Here is an 18,184-nt window from a genome sequence, read left to right as displayed (position 1 = left end):
AAAAACAATATAAAAACAAATATGATTAAACACTATTTTAAAGGGTAAAATCAATTAAAACAGTAAAATAGAAATCAAAGTGTATAAAAAACACAGAGGACAACAGAGGACAGAGGACCACACAACTCACGTAGTGTTAAAAGCCAAAGAATAAAAGTGGGTCTTAAGACGAGACTTAAAACACTCCACTGTGGAAGCAGTGAACATGGAGCGGCAGAGTGTTCCAGAGCTATTACCACAATTTTCTCACCGAAACCTGCTGGTTGACATGTGTTCGGGAACTATGTCCGCTTGACCGCTCTGTTCCATAGTAAAGCTTCACCTTCGCGAATGTAAACAAGGAAACAGCGGCTGTGTTTGTGTTGCTAAAGGCAGCTGCAATACACCGCTTCCCACCTACATCTTTCTTCTTTGACGTCTCCATTATTCATTGAACAAATTGCAAAAGATTCAGCAACACAGATGTCCAGCAGCAGACTACTTATAGCTGGGATCGGGCTGGAAAAAACTGTCTGCTACAATCCTAGACGGCACGCGTCATCATACTGACGTTTTCAACAGGATACTTAAAGCGAAATTTAAAATTGCAATTTAGTAAACTAAAAAGGCTGTATTGGCATGTGTTGCAATGTTAATATTTCATCATCGATATATAAACTATCAGACTGCGTGGTCGGTAGTAGTGGGTTTCAGTAGGCCTTTAAGTGCACCCTGACAGTCATGGTCACGTGACCTCGATAGTGGCATGACGTCATGCGTTTTTTCTTCAATGACCATTCACTGTTTTTTTTGTTTTTTTTAATTGCTTAACCCCAGTGGGACATGTCACTGCTGACGCCACCGCCCACTGCAAACCCACTTCCACTCACTGATAGTCCCCCCCCGACGTGACGAGACAAGGAGGACATCCTTGTGGACGCATGCAATAAAAAGCCACCAAGAAAAAAGTTGTGGCCCAGTGTAGTCGCCTCCAGGCTGCACGGGGAGGGGGGCCGCTTGACTGACACAAAACCACCAGAAGAGAGGAAGGAGCGCTCCCATCTCGCTCCCATCTCACTCGGCTCCAGCCACCGCCAAGAGAAGACATGTTGGTGTCCAACTTCCACACTCACAGCATTTTAAATCCGACATAGTGATACAACGACTTTAGTTTTTTTTGTTCTTGTTTTGCAGGAAAATGTCCAGTAAAGCCACTCTAGTCTTCCTCATTTACGGAATAATCTCGCATCACAGCTGGGGGCTTGGCTTTCCGAGTGTGAGGTAGGTGCGGATTTGAACTTCGCCTCCTGAGAAACGGCGACCTCTGCAGTGGACGTTTGTTTTTGGTCTATATCAGGGGTTGGGAACCTTTTTGGCTGAGAGAGCCATGAAAGCCAAATATTTTAAAAAGTATTTCTGTGAGAGGCATATATTTTTTAACACTTAATACAACTAAATGCGTGCATTTTTAAGTAAGACCAACATTTTTAGAGTATAATAAGTCTCTTATTCTTTTTAATAACGTTGTTATTCTGAAGCTAACCATCCATCCATCCACTTTTCGGGGACCCCGGGATGGCTAGAACCTATAACGTATTTGTCGGACTATATATCGCAGTTTTTGTCATAGTTTGGCCGGAGTTGCGACTCATGTGTGAAATTATTAACACATTACCGTAAAATATCAAATAATATTATTTAGCTCATTCACATAAGAGACTAGACCAGTGGTTCTTAACCTTGTTGAAGGTACCGAACCCTGCCAGTTTCATATGTGCATCCACCGAACACTTCATTAATGAAATATAAAATGTTTTTTCTTAATTTAATGATGTTACTATATTAAAGAAATACTAATAACGATATATTTTACAAACAGAAAGTTACAGGAATGTACACATGATCCCATGTTTACATCTCATTGTGCAACATGTGACTGTTTTAGTGCAGGGGTCGGGAACTTTTTTGGCTGAGAGAGCCATGAAAGCCAAATATTTTAAAAAGTATTTCCGTGAGAGCCATATCATATTTTTTAACACTTAATACAACTAAATGCGTGCATTTTTAAGTAACACCAACATTTTTAGAGTATAATAAGTCTCTTATTCTTTTTAATAACATTGTTATTCTGAAGCTAACCATCCATCCATCCACTTTTCGGGGACCCCGGGGTTGCTAGAACCTATAACGTATTTGTCGGACTATAAGTCGCAGTTTTTTTCATAGTTTGGCCGGGAGTGCGACTTATGTGTGAAATTATTAACACTTTACCGTAAAATATCAAATAATATTATTTAGCTCATTCACGTAAGAGACTAGACCAGTGCTTCTTAACCTTGTTGGAGGTACCGAACCCTACCAGTTTCATATGTGCATCCACCGAACCCTTCTTTAGTGAAAAATAAAATGTTTTTTTCTTAATTTAATGATGTTACCATATTAAAGAAATACTATTAAAGATGTATTTTACAAACAGAAGGTTACAGGAATGTACACATGATCCCATGTTTACATCTCATTGTGCAACATGTGACTGTTTTAGTGGGACCTAAATGCGATATCTGAAAGGGGTACAAAGTATTTTCAACCCCACCTTGTATAGAGCTTATGAAAAACAATGTTGTTTTTTTTGTCATTTTAAGTGTGCCAAAACACTTATATTGGAAAATAATCTCATGGAAATTATTGCTGTCATTTGATCATAATAATAAAACATCCATCCATCCATTTTCTACCGCTTATTCCCTTTCGGGGTCGCGGGGGGCGCTGGCGCCTATCTCAGCTACAATCGGGCGGAAGGCGGGGTACACCCTGGACAAGTCGCCACCTCATCGCAGGGCAATAATAAAACATTGAACTTGTTATTTAGTCAGGTTTGGACGAGGGGTTCGATCGAACCTAGGTTAAGAACCACTGGACTAGATGTATAAGATTTCATTGGATTTAGCGATTTGGAGTGACAGATTGTTTGGTGAACGTATAGCATGTTCTATATGTTATAGTTATTTGAATGACTCTTACCATAATATGTTACGTTAACATACCAGGCACCTTCTCAGTTGGTTATTTATGCCTCATATAACGTACACTTATTCAGCCTCTTGTTCACTATCCTTTATTTACTTTAATTTGCCTTTCAAATGTCTATTCTTGGTGTTGGGTTTTATCAAATAAATTTCCCCAAAAAATTAGACTTATACACCTGTGCGAATTATAAATGTTTTTTCCCTTCTTTATTATGCATTTTCGGTAGGTGCGACTTATACTACGTAAAATACGGTAATTAAAATACTTCTTACCATTAATGCGACTTCTTGAACAAGTGCGGTAGAAAACAGATGGGTGGAATAAAATGCATGAGAATGTTTTATATTTTGAAAGTTATTCTTAACACTGTGACTGCCAGTGGAATTATTCATTACTTATCGTGTTAAGCAATGTCAGCTAAGATTTATCTGAGAGCCAGATTCGGTCATCAAAAGAGTCACATCTGGCTCGAGAGCCATAGGTTCCCTACCCCTGGTCTATGTCTTGTGTGAGAGTTACAAGATTCCAGGAAAAAAAAAATGTGTAGAGAATAGGGATGTCCCGATCCAGGTTTTTGCACTTCCGATCAGATACCGATATTGTTTTTGCACTTCCGATGCTGGCCGATACCGGCCTATCCGAGCATGTATTAAAGTTTAAAGTTATTTAGCCTACTTAGTTGTCAGATTGATGTTGAAAAGGGTTTTAGTGTCCTTGATAACAACTAGCCAGCTGAATTAGGAGAGTTTGAATAATACACAATAGTTGGTATTCAAGGATAAACGCAAAATAGAAAAAATTATACATGACGAACAGAAATGTCATCATTAAACAGTAAAAAAGTGAACAGTATAAAGTACAAATAATGCTGTAAACATTATTAAAAAAAGCAAAACACACAAACAACCCGAGTGGGATAAAATGTCTATAACTCAACATCAATACTTGCTCTGAACAAGTGTAAACTTAAAAAACAAACAAAAAAAAACTATCTACACACTATTTTCTATTGTTTGCCCCAGTCAGGGGGGGCAAACAATTGAAGTCCAAGCATAATGGGGAGATTCTTTCTAACAAAGACGAGCACTTCAAGATGCTCAGGTGTCAGCCTGCTCCTGTGTTCATCAATGATGAGTGCTAAAAAGCCTCTCACTCTCAAGGGTCATTAAAATGTCTTACAACTTTACCACCACGTTTGACTTTATTGTGGCATGTTTTGCACTCCACCTCTTCTTTTTTTTCGTTTAGCAGGGTAAAATAATCCCACACAGCTGACATTTTTACCGTACCTTTAAATTCACACGGCCGTCTTAACGGTTAGAACACAGATCTGTGGATGTGTTGAAGGTGTGATGGAAAATACGGAACTGAGCGTAGGGAGCAGCAGAAGAGTGAAATGTATTATTTAAATCAATACGTTGGAAAACACGGCCTGGTTTTCTTGTAAAAACTGGATCTGGATCGGCATTTTCCCATGCCTTGCCGAAACGCATTTTTTGGCAAATATCGGCATCCGATCCAAATATCGGATCGGGACAACCCTAGTAGAGAATGCTGGTTCTCATACAACATTTGAGAGAGCAAAGTTTGTTTTGTTTAGGTTTTCAATATTTCTCCAGATTGGACAGTGAAGTTTATGACGAGGATGGACGTTCTATGCCCTCCGCGGACTACGACAGAGAGCAGCTGGACGTGAGAACTTCTCCGTCGGTGACCAACGACGTCTACTCGTACTACCCGCCCGAGAAAAGGTATTCTAATGCGCCGCCTGTGTCACGACCTGAAAGTATCAATCAATCATCAATAATGCGTTCGATTGTCTCCCTATTGGACGAAACACAAACAGGACGTGATTACATTTTCAACAATGCGTCAATCAAAATCAAATCCGAAAGGCTGCAGACTCCCAGCTGGGTTCGAACTCTGTGGTAATTGTCATTATCACTGTGTGTGTGTGTGTGTGTGTGTGTGTGTGTGTGTGTGTGTGTGTGTGTGTGTGTGTGTGTGTGTGATCCCAGACTGGAGAGACATGCAGACGGCATGTTTAATAAAGCCTACAGGAAAGCACTGGGTCAGTTATCAGCCAGGAAGTATCTTCATTCTCTCATGGCAAAACGTATCGGGTAAGAGCATCTTCCATCTGCCACAATGCTCGTCTCACACACTTCAATTACTACTCTCTACTTGCGTTGGTTCTTTTGTTATCGTCCTCTTCTGTCATACCATCCTTGTTATCCTATTTCCTTATTACATAACTACTTACACCTGGGGATAGGTGGATTGGCAACACTTAATTGGCCCTAGTGTGTGAATGTGAGTGTGAATGTTGTCTATCTGTGTTGGCCCTGTGAAGAGGTGGCGATTTGTCCGGGGTGTACGCCGCCTTCCGCCCGAATGGAGCTGAGATAGGCTGCAGTACCCCCCGCGATCCCGAAAGGGACAGGCGGTAGGAAATGGATGGATGGATGGATAACTACTTACATTCATTATTTCCTAAATCCATAACTACTTAGGAACCCTATTCTTAACCATGATTACTGAAGTACATTGTTTCCTTGAGTCAACCTAATCTCTATAATAAAGTACTTACATGTATCCATCCATCCATTTTCTACCGCTTATTCCCTTTCGTGGTCGCGGGGGGCGCTGGCGCCTATCTCAGCTACAATCGGGCGGAAGGCGGGGTACACCCTGGACAATCGTACTTACATGCATATTTTCCCTAATTTATAAGTAATTCATAAGTACGTTATTTATTTCCTTACCTACATTCCCTAACTCAAACTGTAACTACTTGCAAAATTATTTCCTTAATATATTACTACTTGCATACATTTCCTTATTCCTAACGACTTATCTACATTATTTCCTTAATCGTAACTACTTACATACACTTTTTCTTACTTGCACACATTCCCTTAACTCATAATTACTATAACACAATATTCCCCAAATTAATAAATACTTATGTACATTATTACCTTGGTTTGTATCTACTTATGTACATGATTTCCTTAATCCTACCTACTTACATACACGTTTCCTTACTTGCATACATTCCCTTATCTCAAAATTACTAAAACACAATATTCCCCAAATTAATAAATATTTATGTACATTATTACCTTGGTTTGTATCTACTTATGTACATGATTTCCTTAATCCTACCTACTTACATACACATTTCCTTACTTGCATACATTCCCTTATCTCAAAATTACTAAAACACGATATTCCCCAAATTAATAAATACTTATGTACATTATTTCCTTGGTTCGTAACTACTTTTGTACATGATTTTCTTAATCCTACCTACTTACATAAATGTTTCCTTACTTGGATACTTTCCCTTAACTCATAATTACTAAAACACAATATTCCCCAAATTAAAAAATACTTATGTACATTATTACCTTGGTTTGTATCTACTTATGTACATGATTTCCTTAATCGTAACTACTTACATACACTTTTCCCTACTTGCATACATTCCCTTATCTCATAATTACTAAAACACAATATTCCCCAAATTAATAAGTACTTATGTACATTATTACCTTGGTTCGTAACTATTTATGTACACAATTTCCTTAATCATACCTACTTATATACATGTTTCCTTCCTTGCATACATTCCCATAACGCATAATTACTAAAACACAATATTCCCTATATTAATAAGTACTTATGTACATTATTTCCTTGGTTTGTAACTACTTATGTACATGATTTCATTAATCATACCTACTTACATACATTTTTCCTTACTTGCATACATTCCCTTAACTCATAATTACTAAAACACTATATTCCCCAATTTAATAAATACTTATGTACATTATTACCTTGGTTTGTATCTACCTATGTACATTATTTCCTTAATTGTAACTACTTACATACATTTTTCCTTACTTGCATACATTCCCTTAACTCATAATTACTAAAACACAATATTCCCCAAATTAATAAGTACTTATGTACATTATTACCTTTATTCGTAACAACTTATGTACACGATTTCCTTAATCATACTTACTTACATACATTTTTTCTTAGTTGCATACATTCCCTTATCTCATAATTAGTAAAACACAATATTCCCCAAATTCATAAGTACTTATGTACATTATTACCTTGGTTCGTAACTACTTATGTACATGATTTCCTTAATCATACCTACTTACATACAATTTTCCTTACTTGCATACATTCCCATAACTCATAATTACTAAAACACAATATTCCCTATATTAACAAGTACTTATGTAAATTATTTCCTAGGTTCGTAAAAAACTTATGTACATGATTTCCTTAATCATGCGTACTTACATACATTTTCCTTACTTGCATACATTCCCTTAACTCATAGTTACTAAAACACAAAATTCCTCAAACTAATAAGTACTTATGCACATTATTACCTTGGTTTGTAACTACTTATGTACATGATTTCCTTAATAATACGTACTTACATACAATTTATCTTACTTGCATACATTCCCTTAACTCATAATTACTAAAACACAATATTCCCCAAATTAATAAGTACTTATGTACATTATTACCTTGGTTTGTAGCTACTTATGTACAATATTTCCTTAATCATACCTACTTACATACTATTTTCCTTATTTGCATACATTCCCTTAACTCATAATTACTAAAACACAATATTCCCCAAATTAAGTACTTATGTACTTTATTCCCTTGGTTCATAACTGCTTACGTAGTTTATTTTCTTAATCATAATTTACATACCTTATTTAGTTAACAATAAATATATTTGTATTAATTTACAGCAATTTATGTTACATTTACATTTTTTCTTTACTTACATACGTTTCCTCAATCATAACGATTTACACACCTTCTATACGTAATTATAATTACTTGCTTGCCTTTTTTCTTTACTTACATTGATTTTTTTCGTAATCTAAAAGTAGTTACATACATTTTTTACTAACTACTGACGTACCCTTTTCCTTAATTCATAATAACTTACATACATTGTTTTTATTTAAAACAACTTACATACATTATTTTTAAATTAATTACTCCTTAAAACATTTCCTTAATTCATAAATTACTTACATACATTATTGCCTCAATTTATAACTACTTACATGATGTTCTTATGTTATAACTATAACGACTCACATTGTTTTCTTAATTTATAAGTACTTACATAATTATATTCTTAATGTATAAGTACTGACATTCATTCTTTTTTAATTTCTAACTACTTAGATACATTATTTTTTCTTATTTATAACTGTAACTGTCTACATTATTTTCCTACTTTATAACTACTTACATCTATACTGTTCTTAATGTATTACTACTTACAGAATTTCCTAATTTATAACTATAACTACTCACATTACTTTCTTATTTTATAACTACTTAGATACATTATTTTTTTCAAATATATAACTATAATTACCTACATTATTTTCCTATTTTTGAACTACTTACATACATAATATTCTTAATTTATAACTACTTACCTACATTTTTTTTAATTCATATCTACTTACCTACATAATTTTCTTATTTTAGAACTATTTACATAATTTTATTAATTTATAAATACTGACATACATACTTTTCTTAAATTATAACTACTTACATATATATATATGTATATATGTATATATATATATATATATATATATATATATTTAAATTTTTATCGTTTTTTTTTTTTTTTACTTCATAACACTTACCTACATCATTTTCTTAATTTATAACTTTGTAGAAACCAGTACATTAGTTTTTTCTAAATTATAACTATAACTACTTACATATTTTTTTATATTTACAACTACATACATAATTTTCTTAATCTATAACTACTTTCATATATTATTGTTTGTAATATATAACTACTTACTTACACAATTTTCTAAATTTACAACTCCTAGATACATTTGTTTTTCTAATTTATAACTATAACTACATACATAATTTTGTTAATGTATAACTACTTACATACATAATTTTCTTAATTTATAGCTACTTTAATACATTATACTTTTATAACTATAACTACTTACATTATTTTCTTAATTTACAACTGGTTGTAAGCAATGACAATAATTATTGTATTTTATTCATTTAAATAATTGTCATAATTTATAACTACTTACATACAACTTTTCTTAATTTATATCCTCTTAGGTATATATATATTTTTAATTTATAACTATAACTACTTACATTATTTTATTAATTTATAACTACTAAGATGAATTATTTTTTTCTAATTCATAACTATAACTACTTAAATTATTTTCTTAATTTACAACTACATACGTAATTTTCTTGCTATATATAACTACTTACGTATAATATGTTTTTACTTTATAACACTTACCTACATAATTGTCTAAATTCATAACTACCTGGATTTCGGTACATTATTTTTTTCTAATTCATAACTATAAGTACTTACATTTTTTTCTTAATTTATAACTACTCACATACATAATTTTTTCAAATTAATAACACTGTACCTACATCATTTACCTAATTTATAAGTACTGAAACATATTATTTTTTTTATTTATAACTACTTACCTACATGTTTTTAATTTACAACTACTTATATATATATATATATATATATATATATATATATATATATATATATATATATATATATTATAGTTATATAACTAAAACTACTCACATTATTTTCTTAATTTATAATAGGTTGTAAACAATTACTAATGGACTCATTTCCTCAATTCATAACTACTTACACAATAAATACATTGTTTCCTTCATTCACAACTACTTAAAGGCCTACCGAAATGAGATTTTCTTATTTAAACGGGGATAGCAGGTCCATTTTATGTGTCATACTTGATCATTTCGCGATATTGCCATATTTTTGCTGAAAGGATTTAGTCGAGAACATCGACGATAAAGTTCGCAACTTTTGGTCGCTAATAAAAAAGCCTTGCCTTTAACGGAAGTAGCAGATGATGTGCGCGTGACGTCACGGGTTGTAGGGCTCCTCACATCCTCACATTGTTTACAATCATAGCCACCAGCAGCTAGAGCGATTCGGACCCAGAAAGCGACGATTTCCCCATTAATTTGAGCGAGGATGAAAGATTCGTGGATGAGGATAGTGAGAGTGAAGGACTAGAAAAGAAAAAAAAAGGCGAGGGCAGTGGGTGCGATTCAGATGTTATTAGACAGATTTACTAGGATAATTCTGGAAAATCCCTTACCTTCTTATTGTGTTACTAGTGTTTTAGTGAGATTATATGGTACCTGAAAGTCGGAGGGGTGTTGCCACGGGTGTGGTGACCGCTAGTATCTCCGGTGGGAGGAGGTAAGAGAGTCCGCAGCTGCAGCAGGACGCAAGCTGCGTTCATGTTTACGGTAAGAGCCGACTTATTAACAAAATTTTCTCACCGAAACCTGCCGGTTGACGTGGTAGAGAACCATGTTCGCTTGACCGCTCTGTTCCATAGTAAAGCTTCACCTTCGGGAATGTAAACAAGGAAACACTGGCTGTGTTTGTGTTGCTACAGCCGGCTGCAATACACAGCTTCCCACCTACAGATTTCTTCTTTGATGTCTCCATTATTCATTGAACAAATTGCAAAAGATTCAGCAACACAGATGTCCAGAATACTGTGTAATTATGCGATGAAAAGAGACGACTTTTGGCCGTGAGCGGTGCTGGAAGAACATGTCTGCTACAACACGCACGTGTCATCATACGCGTCATCATTCCGCTACGTTTTCAACAGGATACTTCGCGGGAAATTTAAAATTGCAATTTAGTAAACTAAAAAGGCCGTATTGGCATGTGTTGCAATGTTAATATTTCATCCTTGATATATAAACTATCAGACTGCGTGGTCGGTGGTAGTGGGTTTCAGTAGGCCTTTACGTTCCTTATTACGACCTTAATGAACCAAAAAGATTGAAACATATCTATCTCCCTACCACTTAGTCCCTTGTTTTTTTTTTTTTTAACATTTTCTTATGTACTATCTATCATTTAAAATTAATATTGTTATCTCAGAAACTTGATTGTTTTCTATAATATGCAGATTATTGATGTGGATGTGTGTACACGCGACAGTGATGGTGGTCTTTCTTTCTCCTAACGCACCACCCACCCCTACACACTCGCCCACAGCGGGAAGGCTACGGACGAGAACTGGGAGCCTCTGTCCAAGCGACACTCGGACGGCATCTTCACGGACAGCTACAGTCGCTACCGGAAGCAGATGGCGGTGAAGAAGTACCTGGCGGCGGTGCTGGGGAAAAGGTATAGACAGAGAATTGGAAGGAAAGGACGCTGGCTGACTTATTTGTAGAAGAACAACAAAAAGCTTCCCAGATGAAGTCATCTCGAGAGAAGCTTTTGTGTTCCTTAACGTGTCCTTTATTCATGAGTTATGTCCTAGGGAAGCCGTTAAATTATATTTTCATATTAATCTTGTTTTGTGTTGGGAAAACCGGCAAGACAATGTGCGAAGGAGGACATGAATAAGACTCCAGTTGTCTCTGTCCACAACAGACATGAAGACGTAGCTTTCCATCGTGCGCTACAAGACATGGACTTTGATGCCCTCCCAGACGGGGAGGACTTGGAGGCTTTTTTGGGGGACTGGCTCAAACGTGTCTTCCCCAAGTTCCTGGTGAGTTTGGGTCTCTTGACCATGAGGCGTTTGGCCAGAGGAGTCTTGTGCCTCTCCTTCTTCTTCCCTCCTTTTTTCCTCGCACCGTCAATTCTTGTAAGCCCAAAATCCCTCAACGATGCTCCTGTCACTCTTTCGAAAACCCCAAATCTGGCAAGCCAAGTGCGTTTGGGGCCTTTCTCACCTTTTTCTTCCGTGAATGTTGACAAAGTCAGCTTACACTTTGTCAGGTGCCAATCTTGTGTTTCTGTGCTTGGAAAGCAAACCTAAGATGGCCGAGTGTGACGAACACGCAGCAACGTCCAAAGGCTCTGTCACGCCAAATTTCTTCCCCCCCTACAAAAACCTTCCCCACCATTTACTTCCGGGGTCATGATTAATACAGACGTTTTGTTAACGCTATATTATAAAAATATAACGCAATATTATAAAAATATAACGCCATATTATAAAAATACAGAAGTTTTGTTAACACTATATTATAAAAAAACAATAAAAAAAAAATAAAAAAATTTACAAACACAAGCTATGGGATTACGTAAGAGGAAACGTGACCCCGAAAGTAAATGCGTCATCCCATAGTTTGTTTGTAAAAAAAATTTAAATTGTTTATTTTTTATTTTTTAGAATATAGCGATAACAAAACGTCTGCATTAATCATGACCCCGGAAGTAAATGGGGGTGGGGGGAGGTTTTTGTAGGGGGGAAGAAATTTGGCGTGACAGCTCCAAACACAGAAATGATCCAAAAACACAGTAAAAAATAAAAATCAAGCATGTTGAAAATACGGCAAATGAAAAAATGCTGCAAATACCAAAAACACTGAAATGACCTTCATGGAAACAAATGCTGCAACAAATCATACATACATGTGGTCAACAATGTAGGCTACCAGGAATTAGATGGAGCCCGTGCTAGCTCTGCTAACTTCCTCCCTTACTTCCTGGAAGCCTGGCTAACTTCCTCCCTTACTTCCTGGTAGCCTGGCTAACTTCCTCCCTTAATTCCTGGTAGCGTGACTAACTTCCTCCCTTACTTCCTGGTAGCCTGGCTAACTTCCTCCCTTAATTCCTGGTAGCGTGACTAACTTCCTTCCTTACTTCCTGGTAGCTTGGCTAACTTCCTCCCTTACTTCCTGGTAGCTTGACTAACTTCCTCCCTTACTTCCTGGAAGCCGGGCTAACTTCTTGGTAGCCTGTCTAACTTCCTCCCTTACTTCCTGGTAGCCTGTCTAACTTCCTCCCTTACTTCCTTGTGGTCTGGCTAACTTCCTCCCTTACTTCCTGGTAGTGTGGCTAACTTCCTCCATTACTTCCTGGCAGCCTGTCTAACTTCTTGGTAGCCTGCCTAACATCCTCCCTTACTTCCTGATAGCCTGACTAACTTCCTCCCTTACTTCCTGGTATCGTGCCTAACTTCCTCCCTTACTACCTGGTAGCCTGCCTAACTTCCCCCCTTACTTCCTGATAGCCTGGCTAACTTTCTCCCTGATTTCCTGGTAGCTTTCCTAACTTTTTAGTAGCCTTCTAACTTCCTGGTAGCCAGCCTAAGTTCCTCCCTAATTTACCTATTTACTGATAGCCTGCCTAACTTCCTCCCTAACTTCCTGGTAGCCTGCTTAAATTCCTGGTAGCCTCCCTAACTTTTAAGCAGCCTTACTAACTTCCTAGTAGCCTCTCTAACTTTTAAGCAGCCTTCCTAACTTCCTGATAGGCTCCACGACGTTTAAGCAGCTTTCCTAACTTCCTGGTAGCCTGCCTAACTTCTTGCCCAATTTCCAGCTTTCCTGGTAGCCTCCCTAACTTTTTAGCAGCCTTCCTAACTTCATGGTAGCCCGCCTAAGTTCCTCCCCAATTTCCAGCTTTCCTGGTAGCCTCCCTAACTTTTTAGCAGCCTTCCTAACTTCATGGTAGCCCGCCTAAGTTCCTCCCCAATTTCCAGGTTTACTGGTAGCCTGCCTAACTTCCTGGTAACTTCCCTAACTTTTAAGCAGACTTGCTAACTTCCTGGTAGCCTGCCTAACTTCCTGGTAGCCTCCATAACTTTTAAGCAGCCTTCCTAACTTCCTCCATAATTTCCATATTACCTGGTAGGCTGCCTAACTTCCTGGTAGCCTCCTTCACTTTTTAGAAGCCTTCCTAGCATCTTGGTATCCCACCTAACTTCGTCCCTAACTTCCTAGTAGCCCTCCCAACTTCCTCGATTTCCCTGGGAGCCTCCTTAACTTTTTAGCAGCCTTCCTAACTTCCTGATAGCCCATCTAACTTCCTGGTAGTCCACCTAACTTCCTGATAGCCTGCCTAACCTCCTCCGTAACTTCCTGGTAGCCTGCCTAACTTCCTCCCTAATTTCCCGATTTCCTGGTAGCCTGCCTATCTTCCTATCTTGGCAGCCTCCTTAACTTTTTAGAAGGCTTCCTAGCCTTTTAGTATCCCACCTAACTTCTTCCCTAACTTCCTCCCTAAATTTATCGATTTCCTTGGAGCCTCCTTAACTTTTTAGCAGCCTTCCTAACTTCCTGATAGCCGACCTAACTTCCTCCCTACTTACCTGGTAGCCCACCTAACTTCCTGGTAGCCTGCCTAACTTCCTCCCTAACTTCCTGGTAGCCTCCCTAACTTTTTAGCAGCCTTCCTAACTTCCTCTCTAATTTTTTGATAGCCTGGCTAACCTCCTTGTAACCTAGGTATCTTCCTCTCTAACTTCCGCTTAACCTTCCTGACGACCTGGAAGCCTGGCTTACTTCCTGGTAGCCTGCCTAACTGCCTCCCTAATTTCCCGATTGCCTGGCTAACTTCCTTGTAATCTAGCTAACTTCCTCCCTAACTTTCTGTTAGCCTTGCTGACTACCTGGTAGCCTGCCTAACTACTTCCTTAATTTCCTGGTAGCCTGGCTAACTTCCATGTAACCTAGCTAACTACCTCCCTAACTTCCAGGTAGCCTGAAATACTTCCTGGTAGCCTGGCTAGCAATCATACGGCCTCCCTAACTTCCTGTTAGTCTCCCTACATTAACAAGAAGCTTCCATAATTTCCCAGTAGCCTGTCTAACTTCCATGAACTCGGAGCATTTCTCTTATGAGGTTGTTTTTGGCATTTGTGTGCACGTTTGCTGCATTTTCCTACATGTGTTTTGTGGTGTTTGTCTGTTTTTGGTTTTGGATTTTGGAATTGGGATCTTTCCTGTGTTTGCAGCGTCAGGACGTTCCTGCAATCGCTCGCCTTCTTCTGTTTTCTCTGTCTCTCCGCCCATCAGCAAGTATCCATCTTTGAAACAGCATACACAACCCTCAAAGCTTTAAAGGCCTACTGAAATGAGATTTTCTTATTCAAATGGGGATAGCAGGTCCATTCTATGTGTCATACTTGATCATTTCGCAATATTGCCATATTTTTGCTGAAAGGATTTAGTAGAGAACATCCACGATAAAGTTCGCAACTTTTGGTCACTAATTAAAAAAGCCTTGCCTGTACCGGAAGTAGCAGACGATGTGTGCGAGACGTCACGGGTTGTAGGGCTCCTCACATCCTCACATTATTTATAATGTGAGCCTCCAGCAGCAAGAGCTATTCGGACCGAGAGAGCGACACTTTCCCCATTAATTTGAGCGAGGATGAAATTTAGAGTGAAGGCGATTGCAGTGAGAGCGAATCAGATGTTTTTAGACACATTTACTAGGATAATTCTGGGAAATCCCTTATCTGCCTATTGTGTTGCTAGTGTTTTATTGAGTTAAATAGTACCTGATAGTCGGAGGGGTGTTGAGGGAAGTGTTGAGGGAAGTCACGAAGCTGCAGCAGGACAGAAGCTCCGCTGATCTCCGGTAAGGGGCGACTTATTACCACATTTTTCTCACCAAAAATTGCCGGTTGACATGTAGTCGGGATACATGTTCGCTTGACTGCTCTGATCCATAGTAAAGCTTCACCTCTGGGAATTTTAAACAAGGAAACACCGTGTGTTTGTGTGGATAAAGGCTAAAAGCTTCCCACCTCCATCGTTCTACTGTGACTTTTCCATTATTAATTGAACAAATTGCAAAAGTTTCAGCAAAACAGATGTCCAAAATACTGTGTAATTGCGCGATGAAAAGAGAGGACTTTTAGCTGTAAGTGGTGCTGGATTAATATGTCCCCTCCAACCAGTAACGTCACAAACACACGTCATCATACGTGTCATCATTCCGCGACGTTTTCAACAGGAAACTCCGCGGGAAATTTAAAATTGTACTTTAGTAAACTAAACCGGCCGTATTGGCATGTGTTGCAATGTTAATATTTCATCATTGATATATAAACTATCAGACTGCGTGGTCGGTAGTAGTGGGTTTCAGTAGGCCTTTAAAAAGCAACATGAGCTAAAGTGATGCAATGCCACTCCACTTCTGTAGGTGGCAGCAAAGCATAAATCCCAGATTTGGATAAATTCTTCTTCTGGTGTGGTGTACTTGTTGGTGGAGGTCAGGAACAAAAAGGATGCTTGTCACATGGTTGTTTCTGCATGGGGAACTTGGCGTTGGAACCTTCCGGGTCCACTGTGCTTCCGTTTGTCTCCTTGTGTCACATGACTGATGTACAAATGATTAAAGAAAAAAGAAAGCGTGTGCATGAAGCGCAGACACCGCTGATTCTTCTCCTCGCTGCGACTTCAATGCAAAATGGTGGCCAATGTTTTGTAACTTCCTGTTGAATTGTGCACGGCCGAAGCAGGAGAAGGATGGCGTGATGCAAGGACGTTGAACGAGGAGGGACGAGAAGTAAGTGCGGTGCAAATGAGGAAAGTAGCGGGCCATGGCTGATTGTTTCTGTTTTTCATGTCGCACTCTTCTCCAGGCTTTGCGACGCACGGAGCACTTTGTGGCTGCTGTGCTTTGCATCGGCTTTTTTTTGTCTTTTTGTCCAATGGAAATGGCCATGAAAGACGGCTATTAAGTGGCCCTAAGATGCTGCACATCATCAGCTTACACCCCAGACCTTTGTGCTTGTTGGACAGTAGACCTCCTTTTTTTTTTGGTGTTCTTTTTCTTGTGAGACGCCTGCAACTTGTGTACAATAACCACACAGCCAATAGCCTTACAAAAATAAAATAAAATCATGCATAAATATGTATTTACCTGACAGGAAGTGATTCTTATAGTTAGGACTGAGTGTCAAGTCAATAAATGTTCAAAAAAAATGTTGATTTCTTTGAATAAATTTTTGTAAACAACAAAAGTGTGGTATTATGTGCAGTATGTGATGTTCGGTAGCCCAGTGGAAACATAAGAGCTTATAAAATGGTCTACTTTCCATGGTAACGCAGAGGCTTTCGCAACCTAACACTGACTCCAGTTGGCCTGCGACCTTTTGCCTCGCTGCAAGTCACACATAAAAGTACATTGACGGGTTTGTGGACACAAGCTTGCAAAACTCCTTCTAAATACAACTGGTAACAAGCAATAAATATGGTCCAAAAACTCCTGCCATGGATCTTAGATCTGTAATTACCACGAATCATGCTGTACATACAGTGGGGCAAAAAAGTATTTAGTCAGCCAGCGATTGTGCAAGTTCTCCCACTTAAAATGATGACAGATGTCTGTAATTTTCATCATAGGTACACTTCAACTGTGAGAGACAGAATATGAAAAAGAATCCAGGAATTCACATTGTAGGAATTTTAAAGAATTTATTTGTAAATTATGGTGGAACATAAGTATTTGGTCAACCATTCAAAGCTCTCACTGATGGAAGGAGGTTTTGGCTCAAAATTTCACGACACATGGCCCCATTCATTCTTTCCTTAACACGGATCAATCGTCCTGTCCCCTTTGCAGAAAAACAGCCCCAAAGCATGATGTTTCCACCCCGATGCTTTACAGTAGGTGTGGTGTTCTTGGGATGCAACTCAGTATTCTTCTTCCTCCAAACACGACGAGTTGAGTTTACACCAAAATGGATACATGGATGATACAGCAGAGGATTGGGAAAATGTCATGTGGTCAGATGAAACCAAAATAGAACTTTTTGGTATAAACTCAACTCGTCGTGTTTGGAGGAAGAAGAATACTGAATTGCATCCCAAGAACACCATACCTACTGTGAAGCATGGGGGTGAAAACATCATGCTTTGGGGCTGTTTTTCTGCTAAGGGGACAGGACGATTGATCCGTGTTAAGGAAAGAATGAATGGGGCCATGTATCGTGAAATTTTGAGCCAAAACCTCCTTCCATCAGTGAGAGCTTTGAATGAATGGCTGACCAAATACTTATTTTCCACCATAATTTACAAATAAATTCTTTAAAATTCCTACAATGTGAATTCCTGGATTTTCTTTTCACATTCTGTCTCTCACAATTGAAGTGTACCTATGATGAAAATTACAGACCTCTGTCATCATTTTAAGTGGGAGAACTTGCACAATCGGTGGCTGACTAGATACTTTTTTGCCCCACTGTATCACTGTCATAAATCATACGTAAAATGTTCATATATCATACATGGTTTAGTCATAAATCATATGTGATAA

The 18,184-nt window shown here is 38.0% G+C and overlaps 2 protein-coding genes across 5 annotated transcripts in view; one reads left to right on the top strand and one right to left on the bottom strand.

Moving 5' to 3' along the window:
- Window positions 1-18,184, bottom strand: part of LOC133569680 (tyrosine-protein kinase yes-like) — a 107,889-nt gene that overhangs the window by 71,272 nt on the left and 18,433 nt on the right. The window lies entirely within an intron of this gene.
- Window positions 823-16,889, top strand: adcyap1a (adenylate cyclase activating polypeptide 1a). 3 transcript variants are annotated; one of them, XM_061922204.1, is made up of 8 exons: window positions 831-1,087; window positions 1,174-1,260; window positions 4,626-4,757; window positions 5,025-5,129; window positions 11,171-11,302; window positions 11,555-11,675; window positions 16,383-16,432; window positions 16,509-16,889. In XM_061922204.1, coding segments are annotated over exons 1-7 (612 nt in total). In that variant the 5' UTR covers window positions 831-1,085; the 3' UTR covers window positions 16,416-16,432; window positions 16,509-16,889. The 3 variants fall into 3 exon arrangements, with proteins under 3 accessions (XP_061778190.1, XP_061778188.1, XP_061778189.1); XM_061922205.1 differs by having other exon boundaries at window positions 832-1,087; window positions 16,386-16,432; XM_061922206.1 differs by lacking the exons at window positions 11,555-11,675; window positions 16,383-16,432; window positions 16,509-16,889 and having other exon boundaries at window positions 823-1,087; window positions 11,171-11,539.

This window comes from Nerophis ophidion, linkage group LG15, assembly GCF_033978795.1.
Source record: "Nerophis ophidion isolate RoL-2023_Sa linkage group LG15, RoL_Noph_v1.0, whole genome shotgun sequence".
Taxonomy (NCBI): Eukaryota; Metazoa; Chordata; class Actinopteri; order Syngnathiformes; family Syngnathidae; genus Nerophis; species Nerophis ophidion.
This window is presented reverse-complemented; position numbering and strand designations above follow the sequence as displayed.